This window comes from Neovison vison, chromosome 3 (assembly GCF_020171115.1).
Source record: "Neovison vison isolate M4711 chromosome 3, ASM_NN_V1, whole genome shotgun sequence".
NCBI lineage: Eukaryota > Metazoa > Chordata > Mammalia > Carnivora > Mustelidae > Neogale > Neogale vison.
The window spans coordinates 150,581,740-150,606,818 of record NC_058093.1 but is presented as its reverse complement, the minus strand read 5'-3'; the positions used below and the strand labels follow the sequence as shown (position 1 = coordinate 150,606,818).

Here is a 25,079-nt window from a genome sequence, read left to right as displayed (position 1 = left end):
CTGTTTGACTAGTGTTACTGCCTCTGTCACTCATGTCCATAGACCTGTGTGTGCTCAGGGCCCCACATCCAGTGCCACAAAGTCACTGTATACACAGCCTAAACAGCGAAGAATTTCCAGATCTTTCCTGAGAGCCTCTTCCTCTCCACCCTCCCCACTATGGCCCAGGGCAAGGGGATGAAGTGAAGATCTCATGCTTGTTCCAAAGGGCTGGCTTCCGGACAGAGAGGGGAGGGCACCTCCCTCACCAGGGACACGCCCGCCACCTGGTCATCAGGACGACTCACTCTTCAGTGTTGCGTTGCTGTCACTGGGCAGCAACTCTCGGACCAACTGACCGTCATCCTTATCCTTGTCCAGCCACCTGGTGGGCAGACAAGGGGCTGTTAGCTCTTTGAGTGGCCAACGACCAACCACCCACTGTCCCGCTGTCCCTGCAAGGTCACCAGGGAGGTCAGAACTGTGCACTCAGCAGAGGGAAAGACTCTATGAAAGCTGAGAACAAAGGGGCGCCGCCCAGACTGGGCAAGGGGGACTGCGCTGAGGAGAGGATCCTGGCTGAGGTTGGAAAGGTGATGAGGAGTTGGCTAGGGGAAGAGGGAGGTGCCCTCCCGAGGGAGCAGCACATGCTGGGATGGAGCAGATCCGGCAGGAGCTGAGCAAAGGCCCTGTGGTTGGAAGGCAGCGAGGGGAAGAAGCCAGCATGCGGGGATAACGAGAAGGTTCACAGGGTGTAAGACTTTGCCAATCAGTAAAGCGTTTGTCTTGAAAGCCAAGAACAATGGAGTCACTGTCCTCAGCAAAAACAATCACCTCTTTTTAGGAGAGCCTACTGTGTGCACAGCACTGTGCCGAGGGCTCTGGGGGAGGGGAAAAAGGCAGAAAAGATACACTGACATCAATAAGACACTGTTCGGCTCCTAGGGAACCTACTGTCTAGTTAAGATAGGATAGACTAGGGGCACCCCAGGGGTGGAGGCTCAGTCGGTTAAGCAGCTGACTTTTTTTTTTTTTTAAGATTTTATTTATTTATTTGACAGAGAGAGATCACAAGTAGGCAGAGAGGCAGGCAGAGAGAGAGGAAGGGAAGCAGGCTCCCCGCCAAGCAGAGAGCCCGATGCGGGGCTCGATCCCAGGACCCTGAGATCATGATCTGAGCCGAAGGCAGTGGCTTAACCCACTGAGCCACCCAGGTGCCCCAACAGCTGACTTTTGATTTTGGCTCAGGTCAGGATCTCAGGGTCGGGAGAGGGAGCCTCATGACGGGCTCCTCGCTCAGCACAGAGTCTGTTTGAGACTCTATCCCCCTTCCTCTCTGCCCCTCCCCAGTTCGTGCACACGAGGGCTAATAAACAAATAAAATCTTTAATTAAAAGACAAAGAGGATAGGACAGACTAGCCAAGGCACTGAAGGCCAGGAGAAGGATGGCTGTGGGCCCAAAGTAAGTGTAACAGGAATTTAAGAAATGAAAACAGTTTGTGGGGAAGCAGCTTGCTCGGAGTCCTCGAGGAGGGATGAGATTTGCCAACTAGGAGAAGCTGGGTCGGGACCCTACAGGGCTGGGTCTGACGGCAGTGACTCATCTATTCGTCAGAGTGGGCCATGGTCCCAGCTCTCTGCTGGCCATCCACCTGGGAGCAACGCATTGGACTGGTTCACCCAGAAAGTGCCCTCCCCATGGAGCACAGGGATGCATCCAGAGAAATCAGATGACTGTGCAAAGCGGAGACACCCAGGCCCCAGGGCTCACAAGGGTCCATGATACAGGTCATGGCAACAGAAGAGGCACCTTCAATGTTCTCCAGTGCCGTGGGGAAACCAAGGGGCTCGCCTCTTGATCAGCGTCTCCCCATTCGCCTCTATGTCGGAGCTCATCTTGGCAACCCAGCCCTATTCCACTCCTGGCAGGGACTTGCCTCCCTGGCCACGGAACCCGGCAAAGGAAGCCAAAGCGTGGCCTCCCCTCCAGCCTTCCTGACATGGAGTTCAGGCCTCCCTAAACCACAGTCCCTCTGCCAATATACCCCACCCGAGCGTAGGGTCCCCATCCCTTCTCTCTTGCCCTCCCTCCCCAAGCACGTGGTCTTCTATTCCCACAGGATGTCGCTGCCTGCTGGCTGTTACCTCGCATAGGATGTCAGTCGGCAGCTAAGTGATTATACTGGGCATGGGTTTTGGTGCTGCGAGTCTTGAGCACCAAAATTGTCTGGGATTCCAAGATAGGAAGAGGCAATTGCAGAATTCTTGGTACTGACGATGGCGGGGGGTGGGGGGTGGGGTGGGAGAGAGATTTGAGAGCAGGGACCGCTTCCCCAAGTCCCTTCAATCAACCCATTAGGAGCCTCTGCCTCTGTCCCTTGGAAGTCACCCGGGATTATCCACAGACAGAGGCTGCAGAGAAGAGTGTGGTGTGGCCCAGCCATCACTCCCAGGGACAGGGAGCCTGGAAGCCAGCGGGCCCGAGGCCGTCGGGAAACCCCTCGCGCCCTCCCACTGCTCTCTCTACCTCTCACTCATCCCCAGGCCCACCCCAGTGGTAAAGGGACACCATGGCTTGTCATCTTCACTTCCAACTGAAGGGTATTAATAGCTATTTCCAAATATAGTCATTTTCTTTCTGCTTCAGACACTTGGGCCCAGGTTCAGCGTGAGACGCTGCAAAATCGGTGAGCCTGTCTGCTGGTGATTTTATGGCTCTTTCCCCGAGCTCACAAGAAATGTGCAAGTGTGCACACCACACTCACACAGCTGCCAGAGCTAACACGCTGGCACCACCTGACCATGGCAGAGAAGGTGGATAAAGAGGCCCTGTGTGCCATCCCTCGGGCAGTACACGTCCCGCTCAGGTGCCATGGGCACATGCAAGGGGCGGGAATTCACTTTCTTAAAACTGCACGAACCCTTTAAGTGTTTGGGGGCAGGGAGGGCTCTAGGGCGTTTGGGGTCCTCGGCTGACCTTCTGCATCACTTGTGTCATTGGCAGACCCGGCTCCTTTCAGAGGGCAGCCCCATTTCACCCTTGCCATCACTGTGGGATGCGTGCTGGCTGGGAAGGCATGGAAGACCAGAGAAGTTAAGAAATGTGTCCAAAGCCACACAGCAGGCAGGTGGCTAGACTCCTGGCCCCAAGCTCCTCCCTCACCATGTTTATAGCCATGCAGACAGTGTGGACATAGCAACCTCTTCCTCGTCCCCTTTCTAGGTTCCCTGTCCTTCTACTGACCAGTCTCAGGGCTCAGTCCAAACAATTCTCTCTCTCCCAGGATCCCATCCATTTCCCTGATTTTAAATTCTACCGCTATACTCTCATTTACTAGAGCTATTTCTCAAGGCCGGACTCTGCCTACTCAACTCACAAGCATCTCATACCTAATATGCCCCAGCTAAGCCTCCAGAGTCCAGTCTGACCCCATTCTCAGGCCTTCCTCCCCACCCCCCACCCCCAGGCTCTTGGTTTCAGCAGGAAGCATGGCCTCTGCCCACCCACCAAAGATAGAGACTTGGGGTCTCCAACAGTCTACCTACAGGACCTATCTACAGGACACCTACAGGACACCAGTGTAGCCCCTTCCCCCTACCTCCACTGCCACCACCGAGGGCAACCTGCCTAGGGCTTAAATGTGTTTTAAATGTGTTACAGGCTTAAATGTGTCCCCTAAAAGTGATATGTTAAAGTCTTAAGCCCCAGGACCTCGGACTGTGACCTTATTTGGAAATAGTGTCCTTATAGAGGTAATCAAGTTAAAATGAAGGCAGGCCTTCATCTAAAATGGCTGGTGTCCTCATAAAAGAGGGACATGTGAACACAGAGACAGACATGTACAGAGGGAAGACGATGTGAAGACCCAGGGAGAAAATGGCTACCGACAAGCCTAGAACACCTGTGGCCAGCAGAAGCCGAGAGGCAGGGAGCAGAACCCGTTCAGAGCTCCCTCCGCGGGAACTCAGTTAAATTCTGAAATTGCCATACTGTATCTTTAAAAAGTAACAACACTCTGGTACTTAAATAGACAGGCCAGGGGTGCCCTGGGACACCTGACCCCAGTGGCTCACCACTTGCAGGTGGGGTGGGGACAGTCTAAGCACCACGAGCAGGGGCCCCCTCTTCAAGCCACAACTACGTTCCCGGTCTGGGGTAGCAGGCAGGGCTGAGTGTCCCCAAAAGCCAGGGCCCCGGACGGAAGCTGGAGCGCACAGAGTGCAGCAGGCCACGCACCTGAGACACGGGAACTCCACGTTGTCGCTCTCCGGCTGCCCCTCTTCTCTCACCAGCACCCGCTCCAGGAACCAGCCGCTGCCCCCGCCTTTGCCGTCATGCCTGATCCTCACCCGCCTCACCTTCCGCATGGTGACCGCCTCGATGGTGAACTCGTCGGCCTTCGGAGGGGAAGACGGCAAGGCCGGTGGGATGGGGCTCCCTTGGGACCCAAACACCAAGGAGAGACGCAGGCCCAGAAATCAGAAAAGCCGGGGCTGATGGGTGGGGCTGCTGGCCTGTCACAGGTGGGTTGAGGGGTACCTGGAAAGAACAGGTCTAACCCCTCCTCCAGCTGCTCCCAGTGGGAAGTCATTCCATGTCAAGTTCCCGACAAGGGAGGGCTGTATTTTCCGATTAAACAGTGGCCATTCCCTATCGTCTCCTAAAAGGCAGATCCCCCAGGAGGAGGGATAGGATAAGCTGTTACCGGTCACTAACCATGTATCATGACTTAACTCCTTGGCCAATCAACTCAGGCTCCTGCTACAAAAGGATACCAGCCCGCTTCTAAGGCATGGCTGGGACTGACTGGGGAGGGCAGGAGAACTAGTGGTCTTGCTAACTGCACAGTTTCGCCTGCCAATGGGGCAGCAGAAGTGCAGCAGGGGCTGGAGAGTTGCCAAGCCTACACGAGCACACCTGGGAGCCTCCCAGAACAGGAAGAGGAGGGTGCGATTGGTTGATGGACAAAGGATTCAAAAGAGGTAGAAGAGTGGGAAAGGGTGGGTGTGGATGGGAGAGAGAGAGGAAATGTACAAATCTATGTGAAGTCACCCCCTCCGGCCCTCCCCAAATGAGCCTGGGCCCACCCACAACACTCAGATTATTTTGATCACCATAGCCTTCTTGTGTCTGTGACCCCAAGGTCAGCTGGAGTGGCCTCTGAGAGAGACCTCCACTCGATCTCCAGGGTTTGCCCTGCCCTCGCTGAGGATGGGGCAGCAGAGGCGGGAAGAGAGCCCAGGATTGTGCTAGGTCAGTCTGCAAATCGGCTTCAACTGGTAAGCACCATGAGCCTCGCTTGACTGCAATAATGACCCTACTGAGCACCTGCTCTGTGACGTAGGCCAGGTGGTATGTACAGCTGTGCTCCTAATTCTCATATCAACTGGCACAGGTGGGCATCGCTTCCCTGTTTCACATGTGGGGAAACTGAGGCTGGGGGAATGGAGCGACTGGCCCCATGCAGGGTTTGCCCCCAGATCTGCCTGACGATTTCCCTATTGCCCCACACGACCTACCCAGGAAACCCATTTGACAGGTGGGGAAGGGACCATGACCCCTCCAGGGCGGTTCTCCAAGTCCCTACTGGATCACCCCGGGAGCCCAGAGGGTGTCATGTATGCTAGTTCGCTGATGGCCGGGGCACCCATATCAGCTTCAGCAGAACAGGGAGGACAGGGGAAGGGGACCTCGGACCAGGGCCGGGTAGGCAGGGATGGAGCGGGCTATACTCACATTGCCCTTCTCAAATAGGTCATTGTCATTCCTGCTGTTGTACAGCAGCCGCTCGCCTGTGTCCCCCACGTCACCGTAAAGGCACAGGTAGACATTGGCATCGGTTCCGGCGCCTTCGAGTTCTCCAGTGCACACGGTCACACGGTACCGGGCCACTGTCGGGGAGAGAAAGGGACACACTGATGGCCCCCTGCTCCCAGCACTGGCCCTGCTGCTCCTGCCTCTACGTGCCCCTCCCCTGCACCCGGCCAGCGGGGGCTGCAAACCCCATGCCACCCAGTCAAAGGGCAGCTCACCTGCAAGTCCCTCTTCCCAAACAAAGCAGAGGTTCCCGGGCCTGCTCAAGGATCAGAATCCCATGGGAAAGTCTTGTAGGAATGCAACTTCCTGTGCCTCACTGAGACTTTTCCAAGTTTAGTTTCCCGAGGTAGGATCCCTAGAACTGCTTTGTTTATATGCCCCCCAGGAGACTCTGGGAGGGCCTGGCAGTGTTTGGGGACCACAGGTCTGATTGAAACATTTTGACCCTTGATTCTATCTAACCCAGCAGACTCTTCTGCCTTAGGTTGTTCTCCAATTCTTATGTGTCCTGTCTTCTCACGGAAGAGAGCTTTTCTCTGTGACCCAGACTGAGCTTTGCTTCAGAACGGAAAGGCACAAAATGCAGTCACTGTGGGAGGGGCCGCAGCTTCTCTCCCTGTTGAAAATGTGCCCTGGAGGAGACGGGCCAGCATCCCTGCATATCACAGCTTCCCTTCCTCACTTCAAATATGCTAGAAAGTGAAATTCATTCATTCATTCACTCACTCATTCATTCATTTGCCCTGTATCTATTGGCTGAAGCCCAGTAGGCACTAAGCACCATTACAGAACCTGGGTTCAGCAGTGAGCAAGACAGACTTCTGCTCCCATGGAGCCTCCATCCAACTTGAGAGTGGACGGGTGGAGAGGAAAGATGGACAGTGAAATCACAGCAAATTATGAACAGGAAAATTCCTGAGTTACGTCTGCAACAAAGATTACACGGAAGAGGGGTGCCCCAGAGTGGGATGGAAGTGGAGGGATTATGGTGAGGGAATGAAGAGGATTTGGAGAGGCAGAAAAGCTTGCAGCAAGAAGTTGACATCTGGTAAGATGCCAAGGAGAAGAAGCCAGCCGCAGGAAGCTCGGAGAGAAGAGTGTGCGAGTAAGTGCGAAGCACTGCCATGGGGAGGAGGGGGTGAATGTTCCAGGAGCAGAGAGAAGGTCAGTAGGGCCTGGGTGAGGGGGGTTTGATGAAGTCCAGAAGTGGACCAAGGCCAGCATGGGACAGAATTGGTATGACAGGTCAAGGTAAGAAGTGTGACTTCCTTTGGTTGTTGTTTTTTTTTTTCATACAATGAGAAGTCATTCAGGGGCTTTAAGCAAAAAAGTAACCTGATCTGAATTATATTCTAAAGAGCACTCTGGCTGCCTTGTGGAGAACTGATTGTATGGGAAGAAGGAGTGACTCAGAGAGGCCTCTTAGCAGAATAATTAGAGTTGCCTAGAAAAGACAGGAGGGTGTCTAGGATTCAGGGTGCTGTGGAGATGGAGAGAAGCCAGTAGATTAGAGATATATTTTTAATGTAGAATCAACAGTACTTGGTGATAGATTGGATAAGTAATTGAGGCAAAGAAGAATCATGGATGACTCCTAGATTTTGGCTTGGGTAACCAGGTAGACAGTATTTCTAGTAAGAAGTAGGCATGCCTAAGGGAAGCATAGGTTTGGAGACAGAAATCAATGGTTCTGTTTGTTCATTATAAATGTGTGCTACTAAATGTTCCTAAAAAAGCCAAGAAGGCACTTGAATATGTGTCTGGAGAGTCAGGACTACTGACAGGACATTGGTCATTGGCACACAGATTCCACTGAAAACTACGAGTCCAGATGAGATCTCCCATAGAGAAGATTATGGAGGGACACCAACATTAGAGACCAAGCCCAGGAGAAGCTAGCAACTCAGATAAGAAGCAGCCAGTGAAGCAGGGGGAAAGAGTACTGCTGGACATGGCTCTAAATCAAGAGAAGGGAGGAATGATCATCTGTAGCAAATGCCACAGAGGACAAAGAGTGACTTTTGGTTTAGCTACATGGAAAGCACTGGTGTCAAGGACAAGAGCAGCCGTAGTGAAATTGTGGGGGAAGGGAAGAAGCCCTATAACAGGAATCTAAGTACAGAATAGGAGGTGGGAAATTAGATATAGTACCTGGATGCCTGGATGTAAACCTTTCCTTTAGTCTGTTGTGAAGAGGAATACAAAAGAGAAATAATAAGCTGGAGTGGGGTATGAATTTAGAAAAGTTTTATTTTAAAATGTTTAAGATGTGGGGCACCTGGGTGGCTCAGTGGTTTAAAGCCTCTGCCTTTGGCTCAGGTCATGATCCCAGGATCCTGGGATCGAGCCCCACATCAGACTCTCTGCTCAGCAGGGAGCCTGCTTCCTCCTCTCTCTCTGCCTGCCTTTCTGCCTACTTGTGATATCCATCTGTCAAATAAATAAATAAAATCTTTAAAAAAAATGTTTAAGATGTGAGGTACTAGATTATTATCTATAGGATCATGTAGAGGATGATGATCCTGTAGAGAAAAAGAAAATGATAACAAGGAGAGAAGAACTAGTGAAGTTCTTTAGAGAGGAAGAAGAAGAAGGACCAGAGTATAGATAGAGGACTAGCTTTGCTAGGGTTCAAAAACTCAACTATAGGGACTAAAGGGAGGGCAGTGATAAATTGTAGGACAGCTTTGAGTACAAACTGAGATATACTGAGTCATGATTTTTTTAAAAAAGATTTTATTTATTTATTTGACAGAGATCATGAGCAGGCAGAGAAGCAGGTAGAGAGAGAGAGGGGGGGGGCAGGGGGAAGCAGGCTCCCCGCTGAGCAGAAAGCCCAATGCGGAGCTCGATCCCAGGACCCTGAGATCATGACCTGAGCTGAAGGCAGAGGCTTTAACCCACTGAGCCACCCAGGTGCCCCCTGAGTCATGAATTTTAAATGAGACCAGTCTGCAAGGCTGCATGTTTTGCTACAGTGAGTCTACAAGGCTACAATAACTGAAAAGGTCATTTGTTGGCTTTACCTAGGATAGGGTTTATCCAGGTAAGCATGATAGAGAGATACAAGGACAGAAAAGGTAAGGGAAGGTTTAGAGGTAGGTTATAATGGTGGCCCATGCAATCCAAGCCATGTATACAGAAAATTGAATATAAGAGAAGGTGATAATAAAATCAATGAATTATAGGTCTTGACAAAGTCAAAAAAATGTTAGGGTGGGAAAGGCAAACCTATGGTTGCCAGGGTTTGGGTAGGAGGGAAAGGAAGAGATAAATAAGGAGAGCACAGAGGATTTTTTTAGGGCAGTGAAATTACTCTGTATAACACCATAATGATGGATACAAGTCATTATAAATTTGTCCAAACCCACAGAATGTACAGCACGAAGAGTGTTCCACAAGTAAACCATGAACTCAGGATGCTAAGAATGTATCAATGTAAGCTCATTAATTATAACAAATGTATCACTCGGGGGGGGATGATGATAAAGGAGAGGGTACGCATGTGTGAGGGAAGGGAATATATGATAAATATCCACACCTTCCTCCCAATTTTGCTGTGAACTTGAAATTTCTCTAAAAAAATAAAGTATATTTTTTAAAATGAAGGAGCTAGTAAGATATTCCCAGAAAAGCAATAAATATAAAACTCCATTGGTGGCTTGATAATGTATATAGATGTAATTTGTATGACAGTATAGCACAAAGGAGGGGGAAGAGAACAAACCTATACTGCAGGGAAGTTTTTGTGTATTATTGAAATTAAGTTGGAATTAGTCTGAACTAGATTATTGTAAGTTAAGATGGTAATTGTAATTCTCTGGGTAGCCATTAAAAAATAACAAAAAAATATATTAAAAGAAACAAGGGAACTAAAATGGTATTCTAGAAAATATTTCTTTAACACACAAAAAAGTGGTAATATAAAATGAGAGGAACAAAAAAAGACATGAGACATAAAAAACAAATAGCAAAATAGCATTCATAAATCCTGCCATATTGGTAATTACATTAAATGTAAATGGACTAAATATTTCAATCAAAAGGCAGAGTGTAGTTGTCATCCTGCATAGACAGGATGGGTCCTCTCACCCCCTATTTGCTCAGATATCAAGACTGATGATGCCACACATGTACCAAGAGTGAATATAAGATGTATCATGCACCTAATAAGGAGTTCTTGGGAGAGTATATTTCCAAGAAGGTCCAAAAATGGCTTGAGAAGCAGGGAGATTTTATGGTGATTAGGAGATAAGGGTTCCCTTGTGGGGGAATTGAGGGGGTCAGTTCTTGCATGGCTTGACCTTTCCACAAGTGCTAAGGGAGGCAATATCCAGTCTTCTTATCAAACTGCCCAGATGTCAGGCAGAAGGGGGTGGGGTAGTGTAGCCTGAAAGATGTCAGCAGTCACACAGCAAAAAAAGTCATACCTATTGCACAGAGATTGGCGAAATTGGTAATGGATCTATGTGCTATATACAGAAATACCCTGTAGATTAAAAGACACAAATAGGTTGAAAGTAAAAGAATGACCATCAGAACTGGCTATACCTGAATAGACTTAAAACAAGTGTAAACAAGTGGCGGGGGGTGGGTGGGAGGTTGGGGTACCAGATGGTGGGTATTATAGAGGGCACGGCTTGCATAGAGCACTGGGTGTGGTGAAAAAATTATGAATAATGTTTTTCTGAAAATAAATAAATTGGGAAAAAAAACAAGTGTAAAGATCAAATTGGTAATTTTAAAGAACTATTCAGAAAGAAAAGCTCAGGCCTAAATGTCTTCATTATCGAATTCTACCAAGCATTCAAAGAAGAATTAATACCAGTTCTTCTCAAATTCTTCCAAAGAATTTTGGAGGGGAGGATATGTCCAACTCATTTTATGAGGTCAGCATTACTCTGATGCCAAACCAGACACAGAAATCACAAGAAAAGAAAATTACAGACCTATCTCTTTTCTGAATATGGATGCAAAAATCCCCAACAAAATACCAGTAAACCAAATCCAGCAACATAAAGAATTATACACCTTGACAAAGTAGAATTTATCCCAAGGATACAAGTTTTAAAAATCAATTAATGTAATGTATCACACCAGTAGAATAAAAAAAGTATAACATGATAATTTCAATAGACTCAGAAGAAACATGACAAAATCTATCACTCTTTTATGATAAGAAAACCATCAAGTAACTAGGAATAAAATGGAACTTCATCAACCCATAAAGTTATCTATGAAACACCCCCAGCAAACATGTAATTAATGGTGACAGACTGGATGCTTTCTTTAAGGTCAGAAACAAGACAAGGGTATCTGCTCTCATCATTTGTTTTCAAGGCAGTGCTGGAGGTTTTAGCCAAGGCAGTTAGGCATCCAGATTGGAAACAAAGAAGTAAAACTATCTCTGGGCACAGATGACATGATCCTCTACACAGAAAATCATGAGGATTCCACTCAAAACTATTTGAACTAATAAATGAATTCAGCGAAGTTGTAGAGTATATCAATATGCCTGAATCAATTGTAGGTCTATTCTTTTGCAATAAACAATCTGAAAAGGAAATTAATAAAACATTTCCATTCAAAAGAGCATAAAAAGAATAAAATATGAAGACATTTAACAAAAAGAGGGAGAAACCTATGCTCTGAAAACTACAAAATACTGTTGAAAAAAATTAAAGATTACTTAAATAACTAGAAAAGCATCCCACATTGACTGCTTGGAAGACTTACCATTGCTCAAGGCAAACACTAAGTGTTTTCAGCCTTCAGCCTCTTCGTAAATGAAGCTGATGCTTTTGTGTTTAGCTTCCAGTGATAGAACTGGTGGCAGTTAAGAGGGAAGAAGAGCCTCAACTGGCCTGAGTACTGAAATGGAGAGGCACAGAAGGAAAAGAGGAACACTTATTCTTAATCCTGAGGCAGGGCAGTTCTGCTCTTTCAGCTGTAACTATCAGGCAATACCCAGAAGCAAACTGATGAGGGGAGACAGCAATCTCTCTGCCTGGAAATTCCAGTCCTGTTTGTTCAGGAGCACTAAGGTCCATTGGGCTGGAAGTTCTCAGGGCTCCTGATCTTCTCCAGGGGCCCCTCCCAGCCCACCAACCATTGGGGTCCCAAGCTCGTTCTCAGCAGGAAGTCCATAGACAATTAAAAAATAACTGTCTTGTTAGCCACCAGCAGTGAAAGACTTCAAACAAATGGGTAACTACCACAGCCTCTTGTACTTTAATTTAAAAATGACAGCTCAGCCTGATTAATAAGAAGCTCCTCTTTTCAGCAGTTGAGTCCAGTGATCCCTTGCCCACTCATCAGCAGTGTGTAATCACTTCAGCTGCAAACGCAGGGGAGTGTGCAGGGCGCATGGCTCTACCATCTCACCGAACTCCTGATCATAAGCGGTGCGTGTCTAATCTGTGTCCCTGGGCTGTGTTAGTCAGTGAGGTCACTCCTCAAAGCCTCTTGCTGTCAGACATGGCATTAATTGCTTCTTTGACTGGCTCTTGCTTTAGAAGTAAACCCGGAGTAACAGACTTATTTATCTTTATCTATCTATTTATTTATCTTTATCTATTTATTTATCTTTATCTATTTTTTTGAGAACATGCATGCATATGCTGGGGTTGGCGTGTGTGTGTGGCAGAGCTAGAAGAGGAGAGGGGGACGGAAAGGGACAAGCAGACTCTGTGTTGAGCAGAGAGCCCAACATGGGGCTCGATCCCAGGACCCCAAGATCATGACTTGAGCAGAAACCAAGAGTTGGATGCTTAACCAACTGAGCCACCCAGGTGCCCCAAAAATGGTTTTAAATTGGTATTATTTTATGTGAGTTCAAGGCTTTCCACTCAAGGGACTGCCAGGAAACCCAGCACGTTATTCACGATACCCTGGTGCCAGCTGGGGAAGCGAGACTTGCCATCAACTCTTTACCGTTACAAAGAAGCATCCAGAACACCAAAGGAGATCAAGTTCCTACAGAGGTGAGTGAGGATAAGGGGGTGTTCCAAGCACAACAGAAATTTATATGGGCCAGATAAAGCATCGGGGAGATGGAATCCAAGTCGACATGGGCTTGACAGTACTGCCAAGGACCACCCCCAAGAAGACATTGAACTGCATTTAAAGCCAAAACAGACAGCCCTTCGATCTAATCCTGTTCGCCAGAGACTTTTTTTTCCCTTAAAATGGTTCTTTGATAGTATTACAGACGACAAAAACCAAGAGCTATCACAGCCCCACATCTTGCACACTGTTTAAAATGTGACTTGCACGTTTACCCATGTAGCCTACAGACACACTCTTTCTCCCCACCCTTCCTACCACCGTCTCTCCTTGTCTGTCAGATCCCTACTCAGAGAAGACCTAGCTTAAATGGCACCTCACCTGAAGGTTCTCCCAAAGTGTGGGCAGAAAACTCATCTCGCCAGAATCTCTACACCATTCTCTCACTGAGTCCTGTCGGAGCCACCTTCAAAATAGCTCTTGAATTTACCCTCTTTCTAGTCTAGTTAATTCTTGCCCACTTTGAGTACCTCTTCTTCTCCCCGCTTGATGACTTCTTATAGGTTTGCCTCTAAGATCCATCCTCCACACACCCATGAGTCAGGCCAGGAGAAATGTTGGGGAGAAGGAGCTAGAAGGAGTTGCAGGATACAGCGGCGTGTCACCAAGGTCATGAGAGGGCTGGGAGGCAGAAGCCTGAGCCGGGGGGGTGCACGGCTCATTCATGGGATGATCTGAGGGAGGTACTGGGACCAGGATATGGATGAGGGGATTTTCCACTCAATCACTGGAAGGAATAGGACAGAGGTTCTGAAGTCTTGATGTGCAAAAAAATTACTTGGTATGCTTGATAAAAATGCAGATTATCAGGGATAGCTCTCAAAGAATCTAATCAACATCTCTGGGGTGCAGCCAAATTATGTCCCCTACGCCCGCATCCGTATGTTCAAGTCCTAACCCAGGGTGCCTGGGGGACTCAGTTAGTTAAGCATCAGCCTTTGGCTCAGGTCATGATCCCAGGGTCCTGGGAACAAGCCCTGCATTGGGTTCTTTGCTTAGCAGGGAGCTTGCTTCCCCCTCTCCCTCAGCCTGCTGCTCCACCTACTTGTGCTCTCTCTCAGTCAAATAAATAAATAAAGCTTTTTTTTTTTTTTTTAAAGTCCTAACCCCCAGTATCTCAGAATATGACAATATGGAGGTAGGGTTTTAAAAGAGATGATTAAGCTAAAATGAGATCCTATGGGTGCGTCCTCATCCAATATGACATAAGAAGGGATTAGGACACAGAAAACAGGACACCCAGAGGGAAGACCGTGTGAGGACACAGCAAGAAGGCTGCCATCTACAAGCCAAGGAAAGAGGCCTCATAAGAACCCAAGCCTGATGACACATTGATCTTGGACTTCCAGCCTCTAGAACTGTGAGAAAATGAATTTCTGTTGTTTAAGCCTCCAGTCTGTGGTATTTTGTTATGGGAGCCCGAGCAGATTAATAGACTGCCCTAGAACAATGGCAGGAGTTGGGGGTCTGGAGAATGACTGAGAGAAATATTATACCACCTTCAGTGGAAGAAAAAGTAAGCAGAGGACACCAGAGATGGGATTGATCTGGAGCAGAGGCAACATCATGAGATGGCATGGGCCCCGTGTCTGAGAGTGCAGAGGGAGTCTGGCAAAACCCCCCTCACCAGCCCCACAGTCTGTGAGGTGGGAAAACAGGTTTGGAGGAATGGGGAAGCCAGGCTTCAGTCAAGGTAAAGAGGACATGGAGGTAAAGAACATCTTGGGCATTCTAAGTAAAAATGGTAGATTTCTTTCTGGAAAAACCTCACTAAAATGACAATACACAGGTATTTTCAGGACTTAACCAAACAAAAAATAGGGACAAGTACAGATAACAGCAACAAGACTTGGGGAGCTTGACATCCCCTGGGAAAGTGATTAATACCTTAGCACAGTGATTCCTCACCAGCAGCACCACTTAGAAATGCATGAGACAAATTCCCGAGTCTCACCCTGGACTTCCTGAGTCAGAAACCCTGGGCTTGAGGCCGTGTACTCCATTGCCACAAGCTCTCTGGGTGATAATACTCAGGGAAGTTTGAGGATCCCTGACTCACCATATCAGAGAGAACTGATCAGAGTTATCACTTGTGAAATTTGAAAGCAAAGGCTGAGGAATGAAAGCACCCGGTAACTTCAGAAACAGGACATGAGGAGCTGAAGTCAAGAGAACTGGTTAGAAAGATCAAGGAAGCAGTTGGGTCCCAAGACCCCCTCCCCATTGGTTCACATCTGCAGGCTCTGTTCTGGCACACGAAGGGATAGATCCGACAAGAACAGGAGTGTTTCTGCCTCAGTGGGCTACACTGCTAAATCAAGTCTCAGTCTGGGGCAGAATCCTCTTACCTACCATGTTCCCAGGGATATGGCTAACTTGCTGCCACAGAAAATAGTACACAATGTGAAAAGAGAATAGTCCCTGTGCACACAGGAGGCGGAAGACCTCGTTCTAGGTCTGACTCTGTCTCCAACTGTATAATCAGGACAAGAACTCCTCGTTTTCCTGAGTTGCATTAGGCTATTTTATTTATTTGTTTGTTTGTTTGTTTATTTATTTAAAGGTTTTATTTCTTTATTTGACAGAGACACAGAGAGAGGGAACATAAGTAGGGGGAGTGAGAGAGGGAGAGGAAGAAGCAGACTTCCTACCGAGCAGGGACCCGATGTGGGGCTCAATCCCAGGACCCTGGGATTATGGCCTGAGCTGAGGCAGATGCTCAACAACTGAGCCACCCAGGCCTTCGAACGCAAATATGCTATGGTCACACTTTTTTTTTTTTTTTTTTAAAGATTTATTTATTTATTTATTTGACAGAGAGAAATCACAAGTAGATGGAGAGGCAGGCAGAGAGAGAGAGAGAGGGAAGCAGGCTCCCTGCTGAGCAGAGAGCCCGATGCGGGACTTGATCCCAGGACCCTGAGATCATGACCTGAGCCGAAGGCAGCGGCTTAACCCACTGAGCCACCCAGGTGCCCTATGGTCACACTTTTAATTACAAACGAAGAGGCTCAAGTAGATGACAGAAAGTGCTAATCACCAGCATTGCCTAATTAGATGACTAGATGGTGCGATCTCTTAACAGATATTTGCCATGTGGGGTTTCTATGTTTTTGAGTATTTACTTCTATTTAAATCATTTCAACAAATACACACAGAGCTTCTACTGGATGTACAAATGTCTGAGGAGTGATGCTTTCCAAATATTGAGAAGAGCTACTAGAACGATGAGTGACATTGTTTTCTATATATTCTTATCTCTTGGTAATTTTGCGGTATTACTATATGATTTAAAAATTAGGACTGCCACAGTGATAGCAAATGGGTTGATTATCTTAAGTGCCAATTCTGATCAATTGCTAATGTCTGCTTAGATCAATTGCTAATGTCTGCTTAGAGTGCCCTGTAGGGAGCTTTGAAACTCATTTCAGACTCAGTGAGAGAGAAGGCTGTGATTGCTCAGTAATGTCTGCCAGAGCAAAGGGCAGGACATGTGCTGTGCCTCAGTCTCTTCTGCCTCTATAATCTAGAGGCAAAATGATCTCCCTTTAGCCCTGAGAATGTGCAAACTGGACCCCAGATTAAAAGCTTAGTTCCTCTCCTATGAGCCTTAAATAGACACAGAGGACTCATCCGGGGCCGCCAATCATGGCTTCTGGATACAGTCTTCCTTTTGGGGAGACTCTTGTGCATAATTTGAAGAGAATATTTCTTTAATGTTAGGAAGGCTGTGGAGAAGCACTGCTTGGAGAGGATCCTTCTTATCCCCTCACCCACCTGAAGAGCCATAAATGTCGCCTTCCTTCCCCACACCCACCACCACAGAGCTCTGGCATCCTGCCTTAGAGATTCCCACAAGCCAGTCAGAAGGCTGGGAATTTTCTAACTCCATGCTGGCATGTGGAGGGGGTGTGATGAGCGACAGCAGATGAGACCATCCACTCATGGGCTGGACCCCCACGCACACGCCAACTAGGAGTTCCACCGCCTCGCCAGGGATGGAGAACTGGTCAGTACTCACTGCCCATTATCCTCCGCACGGTCGGGCCCTCGGCGGTCATTTCTCTCACGATCTCATTGTCATCCTCGTTGGCATCCAGCCAGCGATTACAGTTGAAGTTATACTTGTCCTTGGTCAGAGTGTTCACCAGGGTCATCTGGAATGAAGTACTGGGGTGAGCAAGAGGGTGGACCAATGATCTATCACACCTTGGGGTCACCATTCTGCTATCTCATCCAAGGGAGGCCAAGGCCATCCCATTGAGATGTCTCTTGTGGAAGGTGGTCCAGATTTCACATCTATCCCTCTCGCTCCCTGGAGACCCATGCTTGCCTAGCAGCCAGGCAACTGGCGGAGAAGGTAAGTCTCTTGAATACCTGAGCATTTTCTCAGTCAAATTTGGAGGTCCTCTCCCCATCAGGAAGCCCCCGTGTCTTAGGTCCAAATTTGGGTCTCACTGTGAGACCCATGCTTACCCACCCCCATTCCCAACGGACACAAAGGCAAACTTAGGTGACATGGTCATTAGAAAGAGACCATACCGGTTTCTCTCCCATGCACCTCCCAAACCTCAGGATGGCACACCTCACCCTTTCTAAATGCCATCCAGAACCAGGGCTCCTTCTGTCATGCCATGCCCGAATCTTGTAAAACCTGCCAAGATCTGGGAGCTCAATCTACAGGGAGAAATGACAAGGTTTGGGTGGACATAGTCAAGTGAATTGTGTTTATCTCACAGCTGACCCCTTCCCAGGAGGGCACCCGCTCTGGGCCGAGTCTTCAGCAGTGAGGATGGCTTTGCTCCAGGCCGCTCTCGTAGACTGTATTCTCTCATGCCCTGGCAACCAAGGGCACATGAGGGCGAGACAGCTGTGTAGCGCCCAGGTTCAGTCTGGCCTGGTGAAACCGAACAAAAATAACTGACCCACAGTAGGATCCAGAATAAAGAAAATCTTCCAAGCAATAAACTCCCAGTAACAAAACCCATTCGGCAACCCTGCAAATTAGCACAGGTCCACAGCCCCAGGACTCCACTGGGCACTAAAACAGACAAAAAGATCAATACAGCAGTCGTGCCCTTTCCCTAGGGGCCTGCAGTCTAGCCGGGAAGACAAATACATGAAGAGCAATGAAGTGAGTGTGCAGCAGAAGCAGCAGTGGGGTGCTCTGGGAAGACAGCTGAAAATTACAAATCATTCTCACCTAAAGGTCAGAGCACACTTCTGTTGGCAAAACAAGCCTTGCTCTAGTTATATACACATCAGAAATTTAAAGCTAAATTTCTTTTAAAATATTCTACTATTTATACTTTCCTCTCAATTTGCTACTCACTCTCTAATTCAGTTCAGATCAGGCAGTTTGACACTAATGTGCTCAGGGTCTCTGTTCTACAATGATTCCCCAAGCTTCTAGGCTCCTGAAGAAAATTCTATACCTGCTTCTTTCTCCCAGGCTTGGTTCTGAAGTGTTTGATTCAGGAGAAGGGCCAGACCCCAAGGGGACGCCTTTCAATCAATAGATCACTCTGGTTACCCCTTGCAGGGGCCTGAATTTTGTGTAGCACCCGCTTGTCTTCAAACGTGATTCAAAATCTGGCTTAGAAAACCATCCGCATGACAAATACCTCTTACATCCCTTCCTCCTTCCTCCTCCCTCCCGCCCCCATTACACTTCCTTCCTACCCTAAATTTCTCGATTATGCCGGGTTTGAACCACTTGTTGTTGGGATTCAGGAGAATCTCGTCCGTCCGCCCCTTTTGCCCATAAATCTGGATGAAGATGGGAGAATTGGTACCAGCTTTCTTCAAATCGGTTGTCCAGACCCACAGGGACCAAGGGAATTCTGCAAAGACATGTCAAGTTGTCCCATAAAGACTTCAAGAGTAAAGAGTTTTTATGTTACCAGTGGGGGAAGAGAAGCAAGTCAAAGGTGTTTAGGACTGAAGCACAGACCATGCACAGGTGTGGCACACTCTCAGAAACCCATTCTAACAGGTGCCAATATTAGGGAGCCCAGGATTCTTTGCTGCTTGAAAAAGGGTACCTCAATGATCCTTTTAATGGCAAAAGCCTATAGTGTGTTTTAAATAGGAAAAAGAGTTGACTCCCTGCACCCTGTGTATATTCAGAGTGCGCTATGTTGAACCATTCCGTTCACCTTCTAGCCCATCACAGCAGGTTATTCAGTTTGGGGTCATGGGGTCCTGGCCATGGTGCTGACTGTGTAACTCTGTGTGGCCTGTACCTTGGAGAGACGGGCTTCCTGCGGGGCCCATTCCCTTCCTCTTTAGAGGAGAACTGAGAAGCAGAAGTGCACTCCTTCACAGCAGAGCTCTTGCCCAGGGGGCTGACATCCTGGCCTCTGCTGGCCCTGTCTGGGAGGACACCAGCCTCTGGGTCCTCACCACCTACTTTTCAGCCTCTTCTTCCTGAGAGACACCATCTCGTAGAGCTGCCTCTCGATCAGCCTATCCACCTTCTTCTCATCCAACCAGTTGCGGCAAAGGAAGGTCTGCTGGATGCCGGTGAAGGGGCACAGAATCACCACCTGGAAGGGGTGTGGTGCAGATCATGAGTCTCCTGCAGCAGGTGCCCTGGTTGGGACCTCCTGACAATGTTTGACAAGCTCTTCATGCTAAGGTGGTCTACATTAGGATTCTCAGGGAATGGCACTTTTCTTCCTGTTGCTGGTCTCATTAAATCTTAGACCAAAAAATACCTCCTCCAAGGAGTCTTCCCAAGTAGCTATCATCCATCCTCCAATTTATCAGCCCAAATCTCAAATTCTTCCCCCTACACACAACACCCTCTTTGAACACTGTATTTCTTTATGCATATCATAAAAATCTCAGTCCAAACCAGATGAACTAGTATACTAAATTAATTCCCTTTATTTTTCTGTAGAAAAAAAGGTTGATCACACAAAAGGGAATGAATATCTGGAATATAACACAAAAATAAACAACTTTCTTCTGGGCTTGAACCCATACAAACCTCTTTCCCATACTTTCTCTATTCTACTCACATTCTCAGCTCATGGTTTTAGAACTCAGAAGTGCACCCAGCCTAGGTCACTCACTCCCTCACATTAGGTATGCCCAAAGGAATGTTCTTGTGACACTACAAAATTTTCTATCAGCCAAGAATTGACTATTCACTCTGCTAGATTCTCAGCTTTACCTTCTTTTTAATCTCAGGACTCTGGGATCATGACCTGAGCTGAAGGCAGACACTTAACTGTGTGAGCCACCCAGGAGACCCCAAAATACTTGCTGACTGAGAGATTTATAAGCTGAAGTGAAACAACCCCAAGAATCGGGACAGTTTATAACTACCAGCTAGCATCTGCGTTTGGCCCTTGGCTGCATGCATAGAACAGCCCTCATTCCTGACCATAAGCAAAACAAGGTGGATGGTCACATTACCAACCCAACTGCCCAATGAAAGGGCCTGCCCATGTGCTCTGTCACTGGTCCAAAGTAAGTAGGAAGCAGGAAGCAGGTCAGCATTTGTACTTGCAAATTAAAGAAGAGGGGTTGAATCAGGAAAGGTCTCCCCCACCCCCGGGGAGCATCCCTTACCTTCTCGCAGTACCAGCCTCTGTTGACGCCCACATTGCCGTGCCCAATGGAGACCCGACTCAGGGGACTGAGGAGGACAGCCAGCTCGATGTTGAAGATGTCTGTGCGGCCACGGTCAAACACACCGCCTTCCAGGAAGATTTTCCCACTGTTCTTATTCCCTCTGGCCCCATACATGACCAGGTAGATTTTGGATTTGGTCCCAGCCCCCCGGACATCCCCAGTGAAGACGGTGACCACATACGAGATAGCTGGTGTAGAAGCCACAGGGGAGGAGAAAGTGCCAGCTGGTTACAAAATCCACACCCCGCCCCCCACCGGCTCCAGCCTCCCTAGGCCCTCCCTCCTCCATACATCCTCAACCCTCCCTGCCTCCTGCCCCAGATGACATCCAGTGCCCCTCTCCGCTTCATGGTATCTTTTTCAGAGTTTGTGTGTCCATGCATCTGAGTTTCAGAATAAACTGCAGGGATTACTCTGAGAAGCTGCCAGCCCTGATTATAAGAACTAACAAAGAGAAGGCAGAATTTGAGTTGGCTGAGAATAGTACTTGCTATTAACATTAATTACCATGTGCCTATTATTAATAGCTGCCGGATGAATTCTGTTAAGTCTGATTTAATTATAACAGCCAACTCCATTAATGGAGATTTATATCCAGGGCTATCTGATTCATTTTGTTTGGTCTTTTGCTCGTAACTTAAAAAAGACAACTTTTAATAGAGGGCACTAGTGTCCTCCTTGGCTACCTGACATGGTGGGATGAGGGAAGAATGAGGGAACGAGAGAACACTGTAGTTGGGCCCTGTGGGGTTTTGGTCACTCAGGAGGCAAGATGAGGACATGAAGTTCTGGGCAAGCACCAGCAAAGGATAATTAAGCTCTCGGATGGGGCTGAGTAAGAGGAAACACTGAAGACAAGCATCTGGACAGGAAGCTCTGCTAAGGTCTGGCCTCCCTTCATTATGTTCTGGAGTCAAAGGCAATGGCCGTTTAGTCCTTGTTAGTTCTCCCGAACCTGCACACAGCCCTCCACCCTACCCCCAGGCCCACCCTTAGCCCCAGAGCCCAGGGAAATGAAAATCCCAGCTTTTTAATTAGCAATAATCGCGCCTCGGATAAACCTCATTGGCTACGATACTGCCACTTTTCATTGGAGCTAGCACGTGTGGCTTTGCGGATGCCTCCCTCATTTAGACATTTACACCCTCCTCTGTTCATCAAATGCTGACTGAGTGCTTACTACCTGCAAGGCCTCAAGGAGACTATGAATATGGGGAAGGTGGCCCCTGCCCTCAAAGAGGGGGTCTCCGGCTCCACTTCTCCAAAACACACAGACCCAGGATGTCTGCCCATGGCCCAAGCTACCAGCCATCCCCAGCCCTTGGCGGTCATTTCTTCTGCTCCTCTACCCCTGGGGACCAGGAAGAGTAACATGGTTAAGGAGGTCATAGCAGACCCATTCTGGTATCTGTTTTTAAGTAAATACTTTGCAAGCCTCAGTTACAAATGATGTGTGAGGTTGAAAGGTGTTGGAGCAGGGGCACCCTGGATTTCCTGAGAGCAGTCATAGTAAAGGGCAAAGGAAGGGCATGTCCTACCCACAGGAAGGAGGGAGGACTCCAAAGGAGTGGCGGGTAGCACAGAGAAAAAGAGAAATGGCATCATAGTCTGAGGAGAAAGATGTTCTAAAGATAAAGAGAGAGAAAGAGTAAGGCCAGCAGGGAGGGGAGGGGAAGGCATGTCTGAAGTAGGGGAGGAGAGTGGGGGGCAGCTGAGAAGACAGGTAGATGAGGAGGAAATGGGGTAATTGGGCATAGGTTCAGGAAAGAGGGACAAGTGTATGGATGAGGTGGAGGGGGATGGCTGGGGAGGTGGAAGTGGGGAGATAAGATGCTGAAAGATGCTCCCGAGAGCCGGAGCTGTACTGTGGGCAGTTTGCACATGGTGCCCCAGAACTTGGACATATTCTCTGTGCAGTGGAGGGCAACAGGAGGCTTTGTAGCAGAGCACGTTCTCAGGTGTGCACATTCACAACCCTGACTTGCTCAAACATCCATGACCTCCCATGCAGGGAGTTGCACGTTTTCTGTGGAATTCATACAGCATAGAGATTTAGGTGGCAGATCAAATCCTGGATCTGTCACGTACCAGCTGTGACCTTGGACAGGTCTCTTAACAGCTATGTGACTCAGTTTGCTCATCTGTGAAATGGAAGCGGTAACAGTTCCTATGCTATAGTCACTGTGAGGATTAAAGGAGCTGAAGTGGGTCAGGTGCCTAGCAGAGGGCCCGGCGTATAGTAAGCACTCAACAGTAGGAGGAGGTAAGGGCCAATCCATATCCTCATAAACGTCTGATGGAATAGGAGTTCCCATCCCGGCTGTATGCAGTGGATAACCTCTTTTGCCCTGGGATGTTAGTATTTGCTCAGGGGCATCTCCCCACTTCCTCTGGCATCAGCAGAGCCCCAGGTTCCAGCCCAAAGGGATAGAAGACTTTCAAGAGCAGGAGGAGTGGCTGGCTCCCACTCAATTGCCAGCCTCCAGGCGCATGCACAAGATCATGGAGCCTCAGGCAGAAACCGAAGTGTCAGCCAATTGGGCCTCCCCTTTCTTCAGTTCTACCTGTGGTCTCAGCTCCGCCTACTAAGATATCCCTTTGGATTTTGCCGTCATCTTCGTCCAAGGCCAGCCAGCGGTTAAGAGGGAAGTCATATTTCCTTTTGTTCCCAATATCTTCAATGATAATCTGGGAAGAAGAAGAGAGGGAGGGGATGACCAGGGTCATGGAGGGCTCACCTGGTGATCGAATCCCTCCACCACCTGGGTGAATTCTGAGAATACACTCTCGGGATGCCTGGATGGCTCAGAAGGCGTCTGCCTTCAGCTAAGGTCACGATCCCGGGGTCCTGAGACGGAGTGCCGCATCGGGCTCCTTGCTCAGCGGAGAGTCTGCTTCTCCCTCTGCCTCCTGCTTCCCCTACTTGTGCTCTCTCTCTCCCTCTCTGATAAACAAATAAAACTTGAGAAAAAAAAAGAGAGAGAGAGAGAGAGAATACACTCCCACCTTCTTAGTGGCCCTTCAAAGCTTCTCACAAGGACACACCTGGCACAAAGCACTGAGAGGCATGTGACGATGACTGGCAATGACTTCCCACTTGAACAACTGAATCACTCTTCCCTCTTCCGCTGCAGATCATTTAAAAAACTGAATGCAGGAAATCTGGCAGGATGTAGCCTGTGAGACCCAAGCGTGAAGCCTAGATTTGGTGCTCGCTTCAGCAGCACATATACTAAAAAAGTGAAGCCTAGATTTGCAGACTTCAACAAGAGCATCACCTTCCCCACCTGCTGAAGGTTGGGACCCTAACCTTCTTGAAGAGAAGCAGAGTCCATGCAAGGAGAACTATGAGCCCTAAATCAGGCACACAGAATCCTGAGATCTGGTGATGAGGTCAGAAAACATCAGCCATGGACAGGGAAGCTAATGGAATCAGCCATCTATGAAGCTTCCTCCAGGGCACTCACAAGGTGAGGTAGGCTTGTGAGGCTGCAGATAAGGGGTGGGGGAGGGGGCGTCTTTCAGAGTTTACCAGGAGCCGAGGGACCTTCCCAAATGTCCCAGGAACCCAACTGAAAACCCACTCTAAGATAAGCAGACTGGTCCATCACTAGAACATGCCCTCCATGCATAGCACGGTGCAGGGTAAGTGGACATGTCTGCCCAGGTGGTCCCAACACTGCCCAAGAGAGAGGGGCTCTGATTTCAATGAAAAACTCATTGCCTAATATCAAAGTGTCTGTGGTGTGCTGCCTATGTCATCTCACCTTGTTTTAATTCCATGTTCATTAGAGAAACTTCTGGGCCAAGGACTGTCTTCCTGAGGACACAACCATTAAGGGGAACCAATGGCCTGAGTGAGTGATTAGAAGCCACTGTCCTACCAGGCTTCTCTCCTCCGATAAATCAACATTCCGGCTTTGGTTTATAAATCAGGCCCTTGTGAGTTTGGTTGGTGTGAGTCACCCTTCAGAGCCTGCCAATTTGATTGTACTCTCAAGCTGAGTACCTGGAGACCACAGTGGCACAGCCCAGAGAGACTTCTGCCACTGAAGTCCAGCCTCTCCCAACTCTCCTGTCTGCACATTTCTCTGTGGCTTTCATCTCCATGTTAGAGTTAGTCAATGACAAAGGTCTGAGGCTTCAGCCTGCCTCCTATCCCCCTTACTCTGACACTCACAGAGCTGGAAAAGCAAAGTGAAGGAAGATAGAACCTAGTTTATCAGATAGGCTGTCAAGTTTACTAATAAACCTAGATGTACAGCTTCACCATCTCTGTATTTAAATGTTCACACAGACAAGTGTGCCAGCCACGGTTTCGGGAGCCAGAGCAGCACCCTCCCAGCCCACGGAGCTGTCATCAATAAGGGCCTTCTACTGGCCTGGTGTCTGATGGAAATTCCTGACCTGAGAAGTTCAGCTAGTCTGAAAAATGGAACGGGCACCATTTAACACCTCTCCAGGACAAAACTAGCTGAATCACAAAGGAAAGAGGTGATATTTGAAACATAAATTTTTGAATAACAACCAAGATGTTAAAACTAGAGTCTCCAAAAATACTGAATACAAAGA

At 48.2% G+C, this 25,079-nt stretch overlaps 1 protein-coding gene and 1 non-coding gene across 3 annotated transcripts in view; both read right to left on the bottom strand.

The window, feature by feature from the left end:
* The window catches only part of LOXHD1 (lipoxygenase homology PLAT domains 1), a 151,338-nt gene that overhangs the window by 74,985 nt on the left and 51,274 nt on the right, over window positions 1-25,079 (bottom strand). For both annotated transcript variants that reach the window (XM_044240992.1, XM_044240993.1), the window contains exons 7-15: window positions 23,072-23,195; window positions 20,445-20,695; window positions 19,276-19,411; window positions 18,546-18,706; window positions 17,454-17,540; window positions 16,885-17,020; window positions 5,718-5,872; window positions 4,218-4,378; window positions 288-364 (exon numbers count right to left, since the gene is read on the bottom strand). In XM_044240992.1, coding sequence (XP_044096927.1) covers window positions 288-364; window positions 4,218-4,378; window positions 5,718-5,872; window positions 16,885-17,020; window positions 17,454-17,540; window positions 18,546-18,706; window positions 19,276-19,411; window positions 20,445-20,695; window positions 23,072-23,195 — 1,288 coding nt within the window. The remainder of the gene's footprint in view (window positions 1-287; window positions 365-4,217; window positions 4,379-5,717; window positions 5,873-16,884; window positions 17,021-17,453; window positions 17,541-18,545; window positions 18,707-19,275; window positions 19,412-20,444; window positions 20,696-23,071; window positions 23,196-25,079) is intronic.
* On the bottom strand, window positions 21,462-21,602 carry LOC122903774. Its single transcript, XR_006384002.1, has one exon. It is a non-coding gene; the product is annotated as a U4 spliceosomal RNA (small nuclear RNA).